This window comes from Lagopus muta, chromosome 14 (assembly GCF_023343835.1).
Source record: "Lagopus muta isolate bLagMut1 chromosome 14, bLagMut1 primary, whole genome shotgun sequence".
Classification (NCBI taxonomy): domain Eukaryota; kingdom Metazoa; phylum Chordata; class Aves; order Galliformes; family Phasianidae; genus Lagopus; species Lagopus muta.
The window spans coordinates 11,250,661-11,271,259 of record NC_064446.1 but is presented as its reverse complement, the minus strand read 5'-3'; the positions used below and the strand labels follow the sequence as shown (position 1 = coordinate 11,271,259).

The 20,599-nt window shown below is 42.0% G+C and overlaps 1 protein-coding gene across 9 annotated transcripts in view; it reads left to right on the top strand.

The window, feature by feature from the left end:
• The window catches only part of SGCD (sarcoglycan delta), a 309,270-nt gene that overhangs the window by 244,568 nt on the left and 44,103 nt on the right, over nt 1–20,599 (top strand). For all 9 annotated transcript variants that reach the window (XM_048961004.1, XM_048961005.1, XM_048961006.1 and 6 more), the window contains 2 exons: nt 14,127–14,214; nt 16,502–16,621. In XM_048961004.1, coding sequence (XP_048816961.1) covers nt 14,127–14,214; nt 16,502–16,621 — 208 coding nt within the window. The remainder of the gene's footprint in view (nt 1–14,126; nt 14,215–16,501; nt 16,622–20,599) is intronic.

The following is a 20,599-nucleotide window of genomic DNA, read 5'->3' as shown; positions in this document are numbered from 1 at the left end:
CATCTCTATTTTCAGTCTTTATTTGTCTGGGGTTGTGCCTGCCTGCCTGCTCCCCTTGTCCAATATCTTTCAGCAAAGGATAATCCCATGCTGGTGTTAGTGGCACACTGTTGGGGTGCAGGATGCTAATACATATGTGATAAAAGAGGCTTTAAATCTAGTCACAGAGACAGGCATTCAGGTGCGTCAGTAAATCCTTGATTTGGTATTCAGTCTAACCAGATATTTAATTATACCAGGTATATATTATGTAATTATACAAGATAATTAATTATTATAATCCTTCACAGACATTGATTACTTTATTGATGTTGATGTGGCTATTCACATGCAGAAAGGTGAGCGTACATAGGCTTTTTTCCTGGATCATGCCCTGTGATTTCTACAGGTTCTGCATGTGTATGGCAGTGAAGCCACTGGTGGGAGTCCGTTCTGCCTGACACTATGCAAGCACAAAGGCAGCCCCTCCCAAAGGGCTTCGTGCTGTCAATAGGTAGAGTGGACAAGCAATAGGGATGAGGGTGAGCAAAGTGGCTTGCTTATGTGCTCCTACAGGAGTTGTGTGATGAGCCCTGTATCCATGTGGACATTCATTTCAATGGATCACGTGCCTCAAGTGTGAGAGCTGGCAGATATTTCTGATATGGTTAAACAGTGTAATTGGACGTGAGGTGTCATGCAGCTTTGCATTTGTTTCCCTGCTGGAGCTATGAGAGCAACTAGCATACTAGCAAGGGAAGCAGAGCAGTTCTGGAAGGGAGTGAATGGAATACAGCAGCATTGCCCTTCAAGATGCTGAGATGCTGGCGTGGAAGCTACAGTAATTTAAGGGTGAAGATGTCCTCATTTGGAAAGTTCTTTGTTATGGTCTACAAGGGAAGGTTTTGTTTAAAGTTTATTCCAAACGTTGCAATGGAAAATTGGATTTGTAAGTCTCTGTTCATGAAAGTGATGAGTAAATGTATGCCAGGATTTGTGTAGTATCAATATTGGACACTTCTGTATTCTTCATCTGTACTCCACAACTATGCAAAGAAAGTAGCTTTTATGACTTAGGCTCTTCTTTCCTACTACTGCCTGATACTGCATTTCTAGGTCATTTTCCTACGGAGCAAAACATGATATCTTTCCACCGTCTCTCTCCTGACTTAGGCATGGGAATTTGTCACGGGGCATTTAGGGAATAAAGGCAATTAATGCATGAGTTCTGCTTCTGTGCTGAGAAACCAACAGCAGCTGCCAAAAAAAGTGCCCATGGCACCATGAATGGTTGGTGACTGCTTTAGAGAGAAGCAGGCTGTTCACCAAATCATCCATATCACTCTTCACAGCGCCTAGGAAGTCTTTTCCAAGAACTAATACAAGCTGAGCCTTCCTCTTGGATTAGATGTGACAGGACTGTAGCCCAAGGCAGTACAGCTGAAGAGTAAGATATGTTTTTCTAATGAGAAGCTTTGTAAGACATTAATATTTAAAAGCAGGAAAACAAATAAAATTACAATCAGGTTGACTCAGGGAGAAGAGATGCAGATGTCATTTCTCCAACAGAATGAGGCTTGCTTGTCCAGCAAGCTTTACAGTTCTTTAGCCAAAAAAAAACAGTTGTTCTTATGATTGGGCGCATTTTGAAGAGCAAGAAAAAAATTTTCTTAAATTTTTTACTTTTCTAGGTATATTTTGCAGGCTAGAAGTACAAAGTAGACGTAGCTGTTCATTGCCTTAGAGCAATTGATATTTTCCTTGAAGCAGATAAACTGATGTGTTGTTCACACAGGTGAAGGCACACAGGGAATGGCCAAATAGCCTATAATCAAAATGCATGCAAATTGCTGTTAGAGGTCAAGATTAACCTTAGGTTGTTTGGTGACTTCGTTTCCAGAGAGCCATGGCTGTCATTAATGGGATGAACCTAAACACGTTTCCTCTTCTGCTTCGTATGGCTCAGTGTTCACAGCCTATCCCTATTGTTTTAGGAGGACGTCCTTCACTATTTTAATAAAGACCATGTAACAAGTATTGGATCTGCAATGCTGCTGCATTCCTGAAATCCCCAGCTGCTGCTGTAAAGTGACTTCTGCTATGTGTGCATTTCCTTCGGATCCCAATTGTTATTTATAAAAGATAAACCTTGATGTTGTGCACAGCTGAGAGGGCAGCAGGCTTTCTATTTCTCTGCAGCATTATCTATTATGCAACATTCTGGGAAACGTAGCTTAGTTCAAGTAGGAGGAAGAGGAGCAGGCAGTCAGGACCCTCCTTGCAACTATTCCTGGTGGGAGCCACTGACTGGATGTCTTCACTGATCCATTTTGCTCCTGCAGAGTTTTGAAAGAACTTCAGGAATAAAAAAATCAGGAGGCAGATGTCTTCTGTGGCAACGACCAGTCGGACTGAGCCACCCTGCTGATTGCCCAAAGAGTAATGCTGGCTCTGGGCTTTTATGTGTCTCCTGTGCTCTATTTTACCTTCACACATCCTCATCTCTCTGGCTGCATTTGCCATTATTCACCATTTCCCCAAACAACATTCTTGTCTTCTTCCAGGCATGGAAAAAGCATCTGCTGCTCTTTCTGAGAGCCTGACTTCTACTGAAGTACCACTCCCTGGCCCCCAGGGCTGTTGGTTGAGGATGTATTTTTACTCATCAGCAATACCGTGTGTTCTTCTGCTCTCTTAGCCTTGAAGTTGATACCCAAGAGTGTCTATTGAATGGCAGCTGCAAGATGCAGTCAAATCTCACCACAGAGCTTCCTGTTACTGCTCATGCCGGGTCCCACTGGTCAGACATCTGCTGTCACGTTATCTCTGTACATGTACATGTTCTGTGAAGCAGCATTCAGCATGATTTAGCATCTTCCCTCCATTTCAGTTCCATGTCATGTCATTTACTTAGCTGCATCTGCCATTTTCTTTCTTCAGGTCTAGTGCTGCCCTGCCTGCTTCATGTTCTGCATCTCCTGGGACAGAAATTTGCAGTTCTCCCTCCTGTCTGACAACAACTCACACATGGATGTTACCACACTGCAGGTCATGGTTTGGGCCCCAGTGTTTATTTCTGCAGGGATGTCTCTGTCTGGTCATGCAGACAGGCAAAACATCCTTCTGAAAGCAAAGTATCCATCATTTCAGAAACAAAGTGGTGAGAAAAAAAGAAATTCAAAACCAACCTGTGCAAATATGTGTGCAACGCAGTAACCCCGCATCATAATTAAAGCAGATGAAATTACTTTTCTATCAGAGGCATGCTCATGGGCCCAGCCATTCTTTGTGTCCTGCTTTCCCACGTATGCCCCTACAGAGTTAACTCAGTGTATTTGTATAGAAAGCATTCCCACAACAAGGCCAAAATATGTTTTTCATCAATCATTTTGTAGCTGCTTCAAATCTGTCACACCAGAGTGTGTGCCTGGAACTGCTTGGGGGAGGGGGGGAGGGGGGGGAGGGGGGGGGGAACAAAAAGATAGGAAAGAAAAAAACAGACAAACCAGAGAGAAGAACCAGAGAAAAAAAAAGACAAACCAGAAATAAAAACAAGAATTTGAATAGAAATCTCAGTTTTCTATCCTCAGGAATGGTCACATGATCTTTCTTTGTGTCCTGTAAGGTAGCAAATGCATGGTGTCCAATTAATAAATAATTGCAGTTCTTAGAAATGTGATTAGTACACCCACAACACAATTGAAAAGCAGAGCACACTGAGCCCTTCAAACCGATTTCCCAACGCACAGATCAACGTTTGCCCCTGGCACATGGCAAACCTGGAGGACAGGTCTCATCATGAAGAGCCCTATAATTGTAACAGCAGTCCAGAAGCAGAAATGTTCTGATTGCAGGAACGTGTCTGGGCTGACCCTTGTCGCTTCACAGACCAGATGTGTTGGAGAGAGCTCCACTGGGTAATCACAGCAGCGAGGATGGCCTTCTGCATCCTGCCTTCCAGCCGTAACCGGGCTGTAATATAGTTGCTTTTGCCGTGTAATTGCTTTCTCTGCAGGGCTTCTTCCTATTGATTCTGCTTGTGTGGATTTAAATTGTTTGCGGGTTGGAACTAGACTCAAGTTGGTCTCCATCTCTGCTTTTCTATGCTAGACAGCACACGTGACAGTTCTATCTAAGAGACTTTAATGATGTGTAGATAGCATCACTCCCTGGCCTGCAAGTGTGTATTTGATTTGAGGAGAGAGGCTGGATCAGATAAGTTCAGAACATCAATAAATACGTGTATTTTGTTTGGTGACACTTGTTCAATTTGAATCTTTTTTCCCAGGAAGCAGCTTGTGTTGTGTCATTTTTTCAGCATGCTGTGTAAATGCTCTGCATCTGCAAATGCTGAGGACTGTGCCATCCCATAGCAATGCCATCTGCTCATTCACAAAGCGCTTTTTGCGTCGATAAAAAATGTGAGGTGCTACTCGTAATTAGGCAAATCACATGCTGTGATCTGTGATTGATTTGATTTCTGGTGCTGGCTACCTCGCATATGTCTGTGTGTCCATGAGTATTTTCTGCATATCAGCATATGGCTGCAGATGAATCAGAGCCTCATGAATTCTTTTTCCCAGTCCAGACAGATGGAAGTGTATTCCACTCTTATTAGCAGCAGCTGAATTTTGGTAACATCAGGGGCCTCTGTGAGGATTTTGTCTGCGTTTTGTGTTGTGCGTGCATACCTAATTTGGCATGGCCATCTATAACCTTAATACCAGAAGTGATCCATGACCCAACACAAAGGAAAGTTCGATTTCAAAGGAATCACAGAATTGTTTTGAATTGGAAGGATCCACTGAAACCCATCTGTTCCAAACCCCCTGCACTGAACAGAGACACGCACAGCTTCCCCAGGTGTTCAGAGCCCCTCCAGCCTGACCTTGGGTCTGCAGAGATGGAGCCCTACCACCTCTCTGAGCAACCTGTGCCAGTGCCTTACCACCTGTATCGTAAAAAACTTCTTCCTAAATCTCTCCTCTTTTAGTTTGAAAACATTTCCCTTTGTACTATCAATGCTTCGGGGTAGCCATGTTAGTAAACTTACAGGAGAAAAATATCTCTATATATTGTCATTATGCAGTGCAGTAACAGTGCTTCAAAAGTGCTGCAAGCATTGCAGAACCCAGGTGTCTCTGATGAATCAGGCTTTTGGAAAATATTATCATTCCCTTCTTTGTAGTAACAACAGGTACTCTGAAAAGTGTATATATATATATATATTCAGCGCAGTGACTGACTGAGATTCTGATGGTTTCTAGTTGTTCTATGGTCCAAGTAATGCTGATAGTAAGAGAAAATAAATCAGAAACCACTTGTTCTGTATAATTGTAATATTGTCTTTAAAAAGCATATATACATAGTGAGGTATGATTTACCAGTAGTTTTAAAAGATGTCTAAGGCAGGCAGCAGGCATACCAGAAAGGCCATAAAAATGAAAACACATGAACAGAGATCTGCACACTTGTCTGGAGTAAAAGTTACGAGCGTTGTAGTAGCTATAGAGCTGGGTGATTTAGAGTATTTTGAACCTCGGCAGAGCTCTCTTCAGTTCCCTCCCTCCCTCCTATTGCCCAGTGCATGCATACAGTGTATCAGCAGATCCGTCACCACTGGAGTCTGACCATAGCTAGGACAGCCCGAGGCAGGAATAGGCTGTACCTGCACACAGAGCTATAGTCGTGCTGCTACCATACCTCCTGCGTGCAGGATTGGGTTGGTATGAGCTCCCTCTTGGTCTAATATGATCAGCCGCTGTGGTTAGGTCTCTCTGAAGAAAGATTTAAATAAATTGCAATAACGAATGCCCAGTTAATTTCCAGTGGTGATTAATGTGCTGCTATCCTGTTTCAGAGCATTACAATCGCTCTCATCTTGCTTAGTCTGAATGAGGAAGAGCTGCTTCCTTGCAATGCAGTTAACCCTCTGAGCACCTTTGATCCCCTCCAATATAACATAAAATGCTTGAAGCATTTTTGGAACTGTTTGGTCACTGTATAATCTGTACTGTTCTCTTCTCCTCGGGTGTTGTCTGGGAATGGCTGGCTGGAGGATTTCTGCACTGTATCCAATTCTTTCAGGTCCCATCCCAGGCAGGTAGTGCTCATCTGAGACCTTGCCAATGCAGAAAGATTTGTAGAAGTGCAGCAACCTTCAGATGTTACAAATCCAGATTTCCCACCCCTACAGACACAGAATTCCATTGCTCACAGTTTTATGTATATGGCTATTTATTGTCATCCTGTCTGCATTTTTCTTTGTATTATGAGCCAGCAAAGTTTAAAAAAAAAAAAAAAAAAAAAAAAAAAAGGATAACAAAGAAGTTGATGCAGATGTAATCCCTTGGGGGTCTTTTCGATATTGTTTTTAATGTCAGCAGACATGGTTCAATGTAGTTTTCAGACAACTTTCAGCTGCACAGCAGCTGATTAAGCTTCTTGCGGAAGCAGCCATGCACTCTAAGCGCTGTTTTTGCATGAGATCGTTACAGGATTTCTTCTAAAGAGAGGAACCCCTGGACTGCCAAAAATAAATCACTTTGAAGGACGTAAAAAACCCTTTGGGTAGCCATCCAAAAGCAGAATCTAGTCATTTAGATCTCACATCACAGACCTGCCTTCTTTGCACTTTAAAAGAAGAGTCAGAGATGTAATTGCTTTAATGCAGCAGTGGGAAATTTATCTTTTGTTCCTTTCATCGTTAAAACAAACTTTAAGAAGTGCCATAAAAGAGGGGGCTTTGTAGTATTGGACATAGAACTCTAACATGTGTAGTACATATGCTGTTAAAATGTGTCACATTGGGTGGGAACACAGTGCTTTTACTTTTCCGAGCTTCACAGTGTATCTTTCTGCAAACGTGACCATACTTTGTTTGCATAGAAGGGACTTGAATACTTTGCTTTAAGCGTTTGAATAATTAAAAAATATCAGAGGTTAGAATACAGCATGTTGAGTCAGCCCATGACTTTCTAGACCTGTGTCCCTGAATGCCAACTGCAGGTCAAGGCTGTGTCAGCTCTGTCACTGATCCAGGCTACATGACTTGGGTGTGTGAAACTTGTGGAAAGAGTTTATTTCTAGGAACAAGAGGGTCCAGACCACATTTTGTTACCTCTGCACTGAGCCCATTGCCTCCTTGCTTAAAGAAGTTGTCTTCAGAAAGAAACATAACACGTACAGGGGCATTTTGTAGCTTTCATTTTAATCTGTTTGTTATCAATTCCATCCACAGTTTGCTTTCATTCTGTTATGAAAAGCTTACACTGTCAAATCAGAAGTTTTACTAAAAAAAGGGATTTAGTTACATGAACATTTTACTCAGCCATTTGAAGGACAAAGTCAAGATCAGCAGAGACTCGATGATTAAACAACAAAAAGTATGTTCAAATAATATTAAAGGATGTTTTCAATCTAGCACCTGGGGATTTAGCTACGTGACTTAAATTTTTGCTCCAGAAGGCTCTTGGACAAATCCTGTTCTTATTGTGAGGAGCTCTATCAGAAGCAGAAGGAGGATCTGTTGGTTTTCTTTTGTATGGCAACTTAAATAGAAACAGTGGTGGCTGATTTGCAATTTGGCATGAAGTGCAGGGTCTCAGTTGATGCAGATGAAAGCTGGGCTGCTGCTAAGTGGAACCTTAGGGTCCTGTTGGATACTCCCAAGTCTGTCTTCTTGTCTTGGTTGACACAACCAAAGGCAGATGCTGCCCAGTGCTCTGTTTTTCAAGTGTGCAATGTCTGTACGATGTTCTGGTGAGGTTTGCTGTGATTCGTGGAGGTGCCAGTTCTTGTTCAGCAGCATCTCTTGGGAACTCAGAAGGTTTCTTTACCTGATTGTTTCCTCACTCCTCCATTTTTTGGGGTCCCCCTGAGCTTTTCAAGGCATGCTCCAAGGCAGAACTGGGGGAATGCAGTGCATGCTTGGGGTCAGGTTCAGGAGTGCTTTGTTTGATCTGTGCTCGTAGAGCGTTCTGGGCATCTTGTGGTTAGGAAGCTGCATTTAATGGCCTTCAATGAGAGTTTCGATGGTGTTTTCCTCTGCTGGATGTGTAGTCATATTGGAACACACAAAAGTGGATCAGTGACGCTAATTTAATCTTGTCCGTATCAACAGTCATCTTGGAATTGAAGTTTGAAATGAACCAAAAAATGGAGATTTCTAGCAGGAACAAGCTGCCCAGGGAAATGGTGGGGTCATTGTAACTCATTGTAAACTCAAGGAAACATGGAGATTTGGCACTGAAGGACACAGATAGGGGATGTGGTAGGGATGGGTCCGCAGCTGGACTAGATGGTCTCTGTGGTCTTTTCCAACCTGAGTTACGCTGTGATTTTGTAATTCTCTGCTGCTTTCTGTCCAGTAACAAAGCAAGTAGAGCCAAAGCAGAAGGCAAGGCAGACTTATACTATCTGCCAGCAAATGTGCCCTTATCTGATTGAAGGTAAGTTCTGGGTGAAGCTGTTTATCTTTTTGTGTGCTCAGCCCAGACAAGCTACAAGTTACATCTCGGTTATTCCAATCTGTTTCCTCTATCCCAGTCTTCACAAGGAATTGCTGTCAGGATTTCCCAATGATCTTTTAAGAGAAGAGATTAAGCATTATACAAACATTTGTCGAGTATCTTAAAATAACCAGACTCTTGGGGGGAAATTTAATGTCTGCAGCACCACTGTATGACACTGATTTGGTCTATTTGGATGCACTGTTTGGAAGCAGATTAAATCACTGCTCATCCAAGGTTTTGTTCAGGAGAGATGTTTGCAACTAGTTGAACTCAGTGCCTACAAGAAGAAGCTGCAATGTTTTTTTTTTTCCTCCTCGGGACTCAACCCCCTCTCCTTTAATGAGGCTCTGTGTTGTCCCTACCCAAGGAAACACAATCCAGAGGGGTATGTATCACTGCTGTTAGCTCTGTTATTAGTACTGCTATTACATGTAGCAGTAATAGTAGGACTATTTGGACATCATAAAAGGAATGCATTTGTTATAGCCCCTGCAAATACGTTATCAGCAGCTCTTCAAAACAGCACTCAAGGGTACAGAGAACTGGAGGGGCTGTTTGTGGCTCTCAGCCAGGTGAAGGAATGCTTCTGCTCTCATTGCAGGCTGCCTGGTTGGTCTCCAGAAAAGGTGGTTTTGCCCTCTGACAGCCTGGCTACGTACAGAGCAGAGAGGTTCTTCTGTATGTCACTGAGAAAACGGAGCTCTGAGTGGCATCTCCAGACTGTTCCTCTCCAACTTGGATGAAGCTTTAATATTTTATTTTTTCTCGTTACGTTTTTCAAGCCAGCGGGAAATTCAACATTTTCATTATTTCCACAAGCTTCATGTGCAATTACTGTGCAGACTCTTTGAATCCATAAGATCAAATCAAAGCTATTGCTTTTAACCACCCAAGATAGAAGGACATTGATTGTGATGCATTATTTGTAAATTGCCTGTTAAAGTTTAAAAAGATTTCCACATACTTTGAATAATTCCTAAAATATCTGTTATTGAATTTCCTTAAAGACTGCACTAGCTGGGATTGCTTCAGCTGCAAATAAGGGTTGCCAGAGTGTTTTTTCTCTTTTGGTCTCTGATCTATGCAATTTTAGCATCTCTTCCAGAAGTGAGCCAGAGAAAAACACCCAGTGAGCTGTTAGGGCTTGTTTGCCTTGTGTTTAGCCTAGCAATCAATTGATACCTTTTGCAGTCTTCTGTGTTTTACTGAATACCTCCCTGCTTAGTGGTTAAGCAAGCTACACTGTTTTGACATATTTTTTGAACTATTCAAATCCTTCATTCTGCAGTGTATGCTCCACATTTTAATCTATGAAATAGGTGTGGCTGCTTCTGTTCTGTATGCAAACATTTGCGTTAAGATTGAGTCTGCTGTTGAAGAAGTGTTGATGTATTAGGCAGAATGATGAGTGTTTGCTACCTAAGACTTCCTGCAAAGGTAAACAGTAGGTTTGTGGTAGGCTGGAAATGGAGAAATAGTCCTCAAAGGATCCCAGCCTCACCTGTGCCCAGAAACTGAGGGACATGGTTAGTGGGCATGGGTAATGGGTTGGTGGTTGGACTTAATGACCTTGGTGGTCTTTTCCAATCTTAATGAATGTATGGTTCTGTGAATGGAATCGTAACCCAGTGCAGGATCAGTATCTTGCAAGGAGAAAGCTTGAAACATGTCATAAGCAAATAAGCAAACCTGAAGAAAGAAAAGAATGTATCCTATTCCCATCAATGTCAGCAGCTCTGTTTCTCCAACAGAATGATCCAAGTGAGCATTGAAAGAACCTGCAATGTAAAATGGTGTCAGAAAGGAGTGGCTGCTAATTCGGTCTGCAAGTTGCACAGGCAGTTAAATGAGAGACCGTGGTTCAGTGCAGTGCCACAGGATGCCTTGAACATGAGCTGTAGCTCTGCTAACTCTTCAGCAGTGAAGTTCATAGATGGCCATTGTAAGGAGATTAATGTTTCAACAACCAAATCCAAGTATGAAGAGCATGTTAATCCCAGCACCTGGACTGAGAGCAGTGCTTAAGAGAGGGGCAGGGAAACCTTAGCATAGTATTTGTGATAGAAGTGAAGAGCAAATGACAGAAAAAGATTTCTCAGTACATCAGATAGCATGCAGGCAGGGAAATATGTGGGATTGTTGTGGGATCTGAAATACTAGATTTATTTCATCAAAAATATGCTTTCCTGAAGAATTGAGTGGAACTTCTTTTAGACATACTGATAGACAAACAGAAGAAGATTCTTTTTTCTATTTTTCTAAACTCAAAAGAGCATTACATCCAGTTTTCAGTTCGTTTCAGTTTTCTTTGCATCATGTCCAAGAGTAACATATGTGTAATTTCTTTGATATTATTTATCTAGAAAGGTTCTGACCTGGATTATTGCCCACTGTACTTCACAAATGTGGTGTATCTTGTATATGTGGTATGCATTTGTAGTGTTATTATTACAGTCATGGCTATTTATTGCATGCTCGTATTCTAACTTCAGGTCTGCAAAGTCTGTGATTTCAGCACACATACCAAGCACACCCCAGAAAGTCAGAATGTGGTTTTTGTTGGTCCTTTACAGGCACTGGGGGCCATGGGGTAGTGAGCATGGTGGTGCTGGGTTGACAGTTGGACTAGATGGGCTCAGCAGTCTTTTCCCACCTTCAGGATTTTATGATTCTACGATGCCTTATTGATCTAGATTTTCATTTGCTGAAGTGCACCAGAAAGCTTAACTTCATGTCACAATAACATGAAATGCTAAGAGAATTGGAAGGTTTCCCCCTTTCAGTTATGATTTCTAGCCACTTTAAGACTGAATTAATGCTTTGGTCTATTAATTTCTGTGTGTGTGATTGAAGGAAGCTGGCATTGTTGTTAAGCTTGCAATGGGAAAATTTTCAAGAGTTCAGTATGTAAAATATGTCATGTTGTTACCTTTGTAAGCAGAAGATGATGGACACTAAATCTCCAGGATTTTCAGCAAAAGGAAATGTTTTTTTGTTTTTCTTTTTCATCTATTTTCATTTCTTAATGGAAGAAGAATTATGGAAATGAGAGCAGGCATTGCATTAAATACTTGAAATGGTCCTTCTCTGCAGACCAATAAAAATACAACTCTTCCATTAGAGAAATTCCGTTTTTTCAAAAGCTGCATGAATCTGAAGCAGTGAATGAGATGACTGTGCTGGGATGAACATTTCAGGTTCTGGTTATGTATTTTAAGTCTTCATTAGATGGATACCAGCTCTTAGCTCATCTTGTAAGCCTTCTTTGGGGCAGCCTTTTTTCTGCTACACTTGGATTGTATAGTAGTGCTTCTGTAGTGAATCTCTTGTTATGCAGATCAGTGGCAGAGTTTTAAAGTTAACCAGTCCTGGGGTTTGAATGATTTTTCCTACCTTAATTTGGCCTAGGAGGTTTCCTGGCCTTTTCAAAACACTTTATCTACTTGCTTAACTCCATAAAAAAGTCAAATGGTGCAAGTCAAAAACGTGACCTTTCTGTGCTACGGAAGTGTTCATAGTGATTACAGTCCCATCTGTGACTCCAGATTATGTATGTTGTAGCTATTTGTCTTTAAAATACCTTTCATCTATACATGCAAAATGAAAACGTAGTGGTAAACTGCTGTTTCTAGTGGTGTTCAAATTAGGTTCAGTGGTCAGGGCTGCAGAGAATTATTGTCAGAGGAAGCGGGTCTTCAAGTGATGCCATCTTTTTTACTCTGCCATTAACCATATAATAGTCATCAACATTAATTCCCAGGTGCTTGGTTAGAAGAACCCAAAGTGAATTTAAAACAGAGCAAAATCTTTAGCAATCATTGCTAGCTGTATTTGTCCCTGCTGATTGCAGGGGAGTTGGACCAGATGATCTTGATGAAATTGTCATGAATATTTGTGCACGTGTAGCATTCTTTGGGGTGAGTTTTATAGTTTTATTTTCACTGCTGCAGGGAACTCTTTGCCTCTGCAGAGCAACTGAAGCTCTGGTGCATGATTCCAAAGAGTTCATCCCTGTGCTCCTATTAAGCTTTATATGCAAACAGCCTAATTCTTTTGCCGTGATCCAGAAAACATCTATACAAATATTAATTATATTCCTTATAAATTTAAGAAGCAAGGAGAACATGCCTGACCTACACACCCTGTCCTGAATGTTCATTCCTAATGGAAAGATTCTGAAACATTGAGAAGAAAGCACAGTGTAAGAAGTGCACAGGCACAGAATTTTCATTTCCTTGCTGTTTTTCTTGCTGCTGCACCCCCTCTACTAATCCTCTGGCTTAGCTGATTAATGAGTTTATTCAGCTGCCTGCTTTAGACATTACAAAGAACTGCTGGCAGTGAATTTCTACCTCACACATTAGACTTGTGGCTGATTTAGGTTGGACTCACCCCATGTTAGTGCCCTAGGTGGCTAATAGCCCTAGAAAATCTAGCCATGAGGACTGGGGCTGCCTGGAGGAAACAGATTCCCAGGTGTCTTGGATGTGTTTGCACACAGAAGGAGTCAGATGGTTTTCACTGTGGGTTTCCTCTGGCTTCGTTCTGTGGGAGAAATACCTGAGTCGGATGGTGCCAGGTAGCTGCATGACTCCAGTGTGTTAACAGCTGCTCTAGATCCTTTCCCAGAGGTGCATTTAAAGCATAAATGTGAAAAATAGGCAGAAATTGGTGCGGTCAAGTGAGGAGTCAAGTGAGGGATAGGCTTCATGTCTTGTTGCATTTAGTGGGCACAGAGGGGATGAGTTGATGGTTGATTTGATGATCTTAGATCTTTTCCAGCCTTAATGTTTCTATGATTCTATCCCCAGACCTGACAGGATGGGTCTGGTCTGAAGCATCCCAGTCTCCATGGTCGTGGTTCTAATTGCTGGATGGCTCATAAATGCTCTGGGACCAAAAGCACTTAGTGCATGTTAGCAAGGTTTTCTCATTCACAGCTCCCTGGGCACAAAAACACATGTCCATGCATGTACATAGTGTTGGAGTCATCTGAGGCTATGTGCAGTATTGCAGGTTTGACTCTGAAATGCACTGCTGTAACCAGCCTCCCAAAATACCACAAACTTCAGGTCAGATCTAGCATCACCTGCACATCTTAAGATAGAAAGCTGGGTGGCACATACTGGCAGTAAAGCTGACTATCCCTAAAACATGGGTAGTCTTTGGGATGTTTTCTGAGCCAAACAGAGGTGTGGGCTGTGGCTTTATCTTGGACAATAAACATGGAGAAGCAGGGAGATTTGGTGCTTAGGGACATGAATTAGTGAGCAATATTGGTGAGAATACAGTTGGACTAGAGGATCTTAGAGGTCTTTTACGACCTTAATGATTCCATGATTTCATGATCAGGAACTAACACAAATATAAGGAGTCTCAGAAAACTCCCCTTGCATCAGTATGCTTGTGTGCAGTGTGGAAAGCAGTGGGAAAGGAAATTTGCCTGTCTCTGGGCACCTTTGGCTGCCACATTCGGTTAAGCTCATTTCTATTCTGAGTTACATCAGTACTGTGCAATGATGAGACAGGCACAGATCAACATAAGGGCAGAAGCGGCTGAACCTTCACCTCACCCCGTCCCTATCCATGCAGCTGTCCCCATCTCACATACTTGCTCTTGTGGTCTCGTTCCAGGGCAACCCACTATACTTCCAGTCTGCCAGAAATGTTACAGTGAACATCCTCAATGAGAAGACAAAAGTCCTCACTCGCCTAGTAACAGGTAAGGAGGGGGAAAAGCTGCATGGAGTTGTTACAGAGAGATGAAAGCAGGTGTGTTGTGGGATGCTGCACTGGCTTCACACAGCTCGCCGGAGGGGAGCCCAGGTGTCTTAGTGAAGAACAAATGGAAACTTTGCTCTGCTTTGTAGAAACAAAGGTAGAGACATGAAAGCAGTGCTGGAGACAGGCAGCTGGCTGGTGCTGTCTGATAACGAAGCAGACCATCGTTTTCATTTGAAAGCCAATCCAGAGACAGAAAGGTTAGCTGTACAACTCTGGGGTCAAGAAGAACATATGCAGGCTGACATCTCTGTCCTGGCAGGCGCAGGATTTTCCTGAGACTCTTTTAGCTTACCTAAGATCTTGGGAACACTGCTGATTGACTGTGGCTGGCTTTGAACCCTGGGCAATTTATTGCTTTTTATGCCTCTTTCAGATGAAGAACACTGATTCTCCCAAACATTAGTGTGTTTGATGGATAAATGGGTGTTTCATAAGTCCCCAGTGCACAGCAACCTTTGAATAGATGCATGTGTAGTTTGGGTTAAAAGAGTTTGAAATACTAATATGTATATATGATATAGGATAGATATTTATTTATTGAGATTTATCTAGGGACTGGGAGAAGTATTGCTGCATGGCAGAGCCAGTAATCCATAAACATGCTGTTTCTGCATGAGGCTGAGTTGTTTGGTTTGCTTAAATAACAGTTTGGCTTCTAGTCACAGTATTAAATAATTAAATATGCCACTTCAGAAAGCAGTGGTTTATGTGTCATGCATGAAAACTGCCTGGAGGAATGGAATAAATTCAACCCCAAACTCACAGATTCTCACGTTCAGAACTTGTTTAGTTTGTTGGTTCTGCATATACTTACAAGAGGGAATGTGGTTCCCCTAAGCACCTCCTTTTCAGGAGAATTTGGAAGGACGCAGTCAGTGTGATGTCCCTGTTGTGATGTCCTGCACTGAGAGCACTTCTACACTTGGAACAGCTTTGGTTCACAAGTGGAGGGAAAATGTGGTCCCACATAGCATGTGCTGCATTGATGAATATGGAGGCAGTTAATTAGTGAGATATAAATCAAATTTAAAACTCAAAAGTATTTTATTTTCTCAGGATGGCTGCAGGTTCTTCAAGTGTTTCTGCAGACTCGGATATACAAGGGTCTCACTTTTCTGTAGTCCAAACGGTGCATATGAGTCTGTGTGCTGTGATGCTAACACAGGCAAACACTGGGTACAGGTGGGGGTTAGAAACTGCCTTTAAGAAAGTACTCACTTTGGAGAAATGAGACTCATCAGGAAGGTGGCAGGACTAAAGCTAAGTGCTGTCACTTTCTTGCATAGTAGCACTGTTGCAGGGAAGCTGGGATTTGTTCTGGGCTGTGTGCAGCCTTAAGATGGCAATTTGTGTGAAGCTTAGCTGAGGTCAGGTAACAGAGGGTCTGCTCTTTGTAGTGTTTGAGCTACAGATCTGCACAGAATTGCTGTTTGGGCAACTGATGTTTATCAGGTTCCGCAACAGCACACTTTGCCTAGAGGCTCTCAGCACTGCACCGTGCAGCAGCCTGCAGGAGAAGCAGTGAAATTAAAATAGGAGCTCAGAGGGAAAGTTTTACTCGTCTAAAAACTTTCTGAGATGTGGGAGACCATGCTGTTCGTTCAGCCTACACATGGCTCAGTTCCATTCCCTTTGTGGCTCATTCTTCTGCAGGGCCAGGAGGGCAATGGTCCCAGGGTTGATCATACTGGGGGGGTGGGACCAAGCTTAAACTGCAGCTTTAAAGCAAAGCACTCTTATAGTTTTGCTTCTGGCTGTTGTTTCTTTGTGTTTCGTGTTATGCTTGGTTTTTTTCATTGGACTATGCATGACAGCAGTATCATATTTAGCAGGCACGAAAGCAAGAATCTGTTACAGTGCAGCACCGATCCAAGAGAGGTGAACCACTGCTCTCCAAGTGTAGCTGGGTGCAATCACTGTTATTTGTGTTTCTGTCTTTTGGTAGAAATTTCTCAACTATGCCAAGCTTAATGGCAATTTAAGGCATACATAAGCATTAAACAACATCGTAAGTGGAAATAGTTGAAGGTTATTTGGGTACCCTTTCCTATGGAGTGGTCACCCTCTGTTAAGCACAGGCATTGCTTCTTGTTGTATCGGATGCAGGTTGTGTCTGCAGAGCTATTAGAGTCATCTCAGCAAATGGGGTTATTAAGTGTATGGAGACTGCTACTTGGTTTTCTTCCACTTTCACTCAAAGCTTATACTAAGTCTCTTCTCTCTAGGTCCCCAAGCAGTGGAAGCACACAGCCAAAAATTTGAGGTGAAAACCCTCTCTGGAAAATTGCTGTTTTCTGCAGATGACAACGAAGTGGTAGTTGGAGCAGAGAGATTGAGAGTTTTAGGTAAGAGATTACTCACTAAATCACTTTTTTAATATATACCTCTTCAAATTTTGGAATCATTTTGCCTGACTTTCCTTCACGTTTGTGGAAGGCTTCTATTGGATACAAGCTGTTCACTGTCTTTATTGCTTTGAATCTTTCCCAGACACATTAGGGCCAGGAGTTTCTATCTGAGGAGTTTCTTAACTTGCACAACATACAGACCAGCTCTTGGGCCTGGGACAGTGTGGGTTCACTGTACCAGTGCTTCCATGGCTGCAACCAGTATCTCTGTGAAGAGGGAATGTTTTGTATTTTTAATCTCCCGCTCATCAGCAGCTTCTCCTTCATCCTAAAGCAAACAGTAAGGAGGAGACCTGCAGCAGAAAAGTCAACATGAGTTAAGATCCTGTATGCATTATCTGAATACTTTGCTGCCCTTCATATTGCTTAAGCTTTTCTTACCCAGATGTAAGACCATGTTGTTCATCTCTGAGCCATCTCCAGCTATGCTCAGGGATATGCTTAAATGTCTCCTGCATGGGAGGAGAAACCTGTGTTATCAGTGCTACAGCCTCCTTACTTCTCTAGTAAGTTCCTGAAAACAGAAGGATCAATGAAGGAGATTAGAATGATATATAGTATTTTTAATTATTGTTATTTACTCTGTATTAGATGGTGTATTGTTAGTTAATCAGAGAATCATTTGAGTTGGGATGGCCCTTTGAGGTTCATCTAGTCCAATTCTCCTGCACTGAACCCTATGTATACAGAAAGGAGCTTAAAATGAGGGCTGCAGAGTCTGGGTACCATGAATAAAATGTCATATCCAACCCTTATTTTTTTCACTGGTTGGTGTTGTGCTGTTCCAGATGGTTTCCTGTTTCTAGAAAGGGCAGCTGTAGCCCTTTCAAATTGCAAGTCACTGTTGGTACACAGTGGGCCAGTTTAGTCATCAGGTATACCCGAGTTAGCTGAGCTTCATGGGATAAAGGTTGAAAAAATTTGCAGCATCTTTTTCAGTAGAAAACTTTGAAAAAGATCATTCCAAATTCATGTGGTGTTGTTTCAGAGCTGGGGAGTGTTTGTCACAATGCACATGTACCACAAATCCCCTTCACACGGTGCCCTTCTGAACTCCCAAATCATGCAGTCTTTGTGCAGGGCAGATGAATTCAGAGCAGTGATCTTAAATGAGAAAGACTTATATCATTGGTTCTTTGAAAAAATACAGAACTTTTGTTTACAAGTCACAAGTATACTCCTTTCCAGATTACGTACCTGTAAGTTCGTACCTGTAACCTGTAACCTGAGTTCATGCTTGGCTTTGTTTTTCTCCAGCTTTGCTTCCCCAATCTAATTATATCTCCAAAAGTGGTTGCCATGGCTGTTTGCCATGCTGGGAAGTGTTATACCATATGTTCATATTTCTTTCAGTGCTTTTGTCTGCACTTGAGGCTAGTCCAACTTGTAGTACACAGACAAATTCCTTTGATCATTTCTCTGGTTTTTGGGATCTCAGGTGCTGCCGGTACGTGTCTGCTGACACCTATCTACACTATGTAAATAGTCTCGACTTGTTCTTGTTATGGCTGAACACGTACTTGTTACAGAGGGAAGCGTGTGTCTGCAATCTGGCATGAAAGTCATCTTGCAGAGGTTACAGCATCAGTTATTGGACCTGTGGCTAGCTTTTAATCTTGTTAACAATAATTACTGTTTTCTTTGTGTGCTCTTCAAAGTGGATTCTGAAAGTTTGTTCTACAAAGTAATGCTGAAGCCTTGACATAACAGAAGAGGAGCTTTGTTTTTTTGAAATGGACTCTGCACTGAGTAGCTAAAGGGTTTTTCATCATTAACAAGGCATCGAAAAAGGGAGGAATATACAGCATTTAGATAACAAGCACATACAAGTAGAACATATGTTGCATTTGATGAGGCTTCAAAAATTGCACAGTGTGGATGCAAATAACCAAACGAAAGTGCCTTTTATTTCTGGTTGGGTTTTGTTGTTGTTTGTTGTTGTTGTTTGGGTTTATGGGGGAAGGGGCAGGTAGGAAGGTGTTATTTCTGATTTTTAACCACTAAACAATACAGAAAGACAGAGCTGATTCTCTTCGTGTGCATGATGCAGGTGGAACTACTTCAGTGATTGTATTTGGTTTAGTGGATCCCTTCAAATTTGCCATCATAGGTGAGACTGGAAAATAATGGGAGCTTCTGTTTGAGGACAGGGACATCTCTGAGCCCTACCGCTGTGGTCAGCTCTCATGACATCTACATGAGCTCTTCCAGAACCAGCACAAGGTCCCATTGCTCTGCTCAAAGCCCAGCAGCTGCCTTGGCCCAGCTGACTCAGAAGGAGCTCATGATTGCCTGTAAAAAGCCATGTGGAAACTGAATCTTCTGCCAAATCTGGCCTGCCCTTTTTCTTCTAAGCTCATCTGTGGGTGCAATTGCCCAGCTATCACCTCCACTCTTGTCAGGGGAGAGGATGGCAACACAAGATCACTTCTAGCACCATCTGCTTTTACAGTCCTCCATCCTGCAGAATTTGAGCACGTCATCATTTTTAAATGATACTACAATAGAACTCAGAGCATTCCTCATCTCTCTGAACCACAACTCTTGGTTTGCTTTTGCAGCGTTGAGATCTTGAAGGCAGAATCTGCTGCCACTCTGCCCCTGGGACAGCCCTGGTGGTGCCTGCTTTGGCAAGGAACAAGTAGACACAAACTCATGCCTTATTCAGTATCCCCTGTGGGCTCATAAACCCATACGGTCTGCACTGTGGGAGATGAATGAGCTGCTTCTAATTGAATTTCTCTGTGGTTTGTCATACAGCGATTCCCCTTCCCGCCTCTTCCCCCCATAAGAATTGAAACATGTTCAAATGGATTGAAAAATGGTTCAGACGAAATACTTCTTTAACCAAAGAGCATTAAAATTAACTTTAATATTTATTAATTACTAATTTTATTTAATAAGCCTGCTGAATATTACTGTATTTATAAACAAAGGGCAATCATAAAGCATTATTCTGACTGTTAATTAGCTCTATTTATTCTCCAGATTAGTTTTTAAATATGCCCTCTAGATGCCACTTGATACTAATTAACAGGGTTACATTATTATCTCTATACAAAAGCATTTTTAATTAAATCTAAAGCAATTTAAATTAGCACGAGTTTTTACAGAAATTAAAATCTGGTCAGATGCTTAATTTAGCCTTATGAGACAACATCTGATGGCATGCCAGTGTCGGTTCTCCCAAGGGCCATGACATCTTTTTTGGAGATTATTTCTTGAAGTTTGTTTTCAGGGAAACTTGCCAGTATACTCTGCTGTTTAATATTTATGATGGATTTATAAACCTTTTTTTTTTCTTTTTTTTCTTTTTGGCTAAGCTTCGTAGGGAATCCACATGCATTGCAATGAGCTGAGCTAAAAACAGCAAAGATGCGTTCCTGCAGGCTGCCTTGTTACACATCAACCACACTTTTTAACCATTCTTAAGATGATCTTTCTTCCTTGTGATAAGGGTAGGAGCAATCACAAAACCACAAGATCCCTTACCTCCAACAGATGAAGGCAAGGATTGCTCCCCGAATGATTCCCACACTGGGTGCTTGGTAAATGTGATTCTCACTAAATTTTTTCTTGTAAAATCATGCAATAATAACAGTTTGGTTACGTGGAAAACCCCAACTTGAGGAGGGTACTTTTTGTCCCCCAGTGTAAGGACTGCAGGAGCTCCTCCACAAATATGTGACCCACTTGCCCCACATATTGCAGCCCTCTCCAGTACAATGGCTGGCTACAAGACACCTTTGATCTTGGAACCATAGAGCTTGCCAACACCTTTCATGCCCTCCCTTCAAGTAACCAACCAGTAGCTGCACCTTTTATTCATAAGCACTGAGTTTTAGTACTCATGGAAGGATTTTTTTAAATAGCATTTGCAGCACTTTTGCTTTAAATGGGAGAAAAACAGCACTT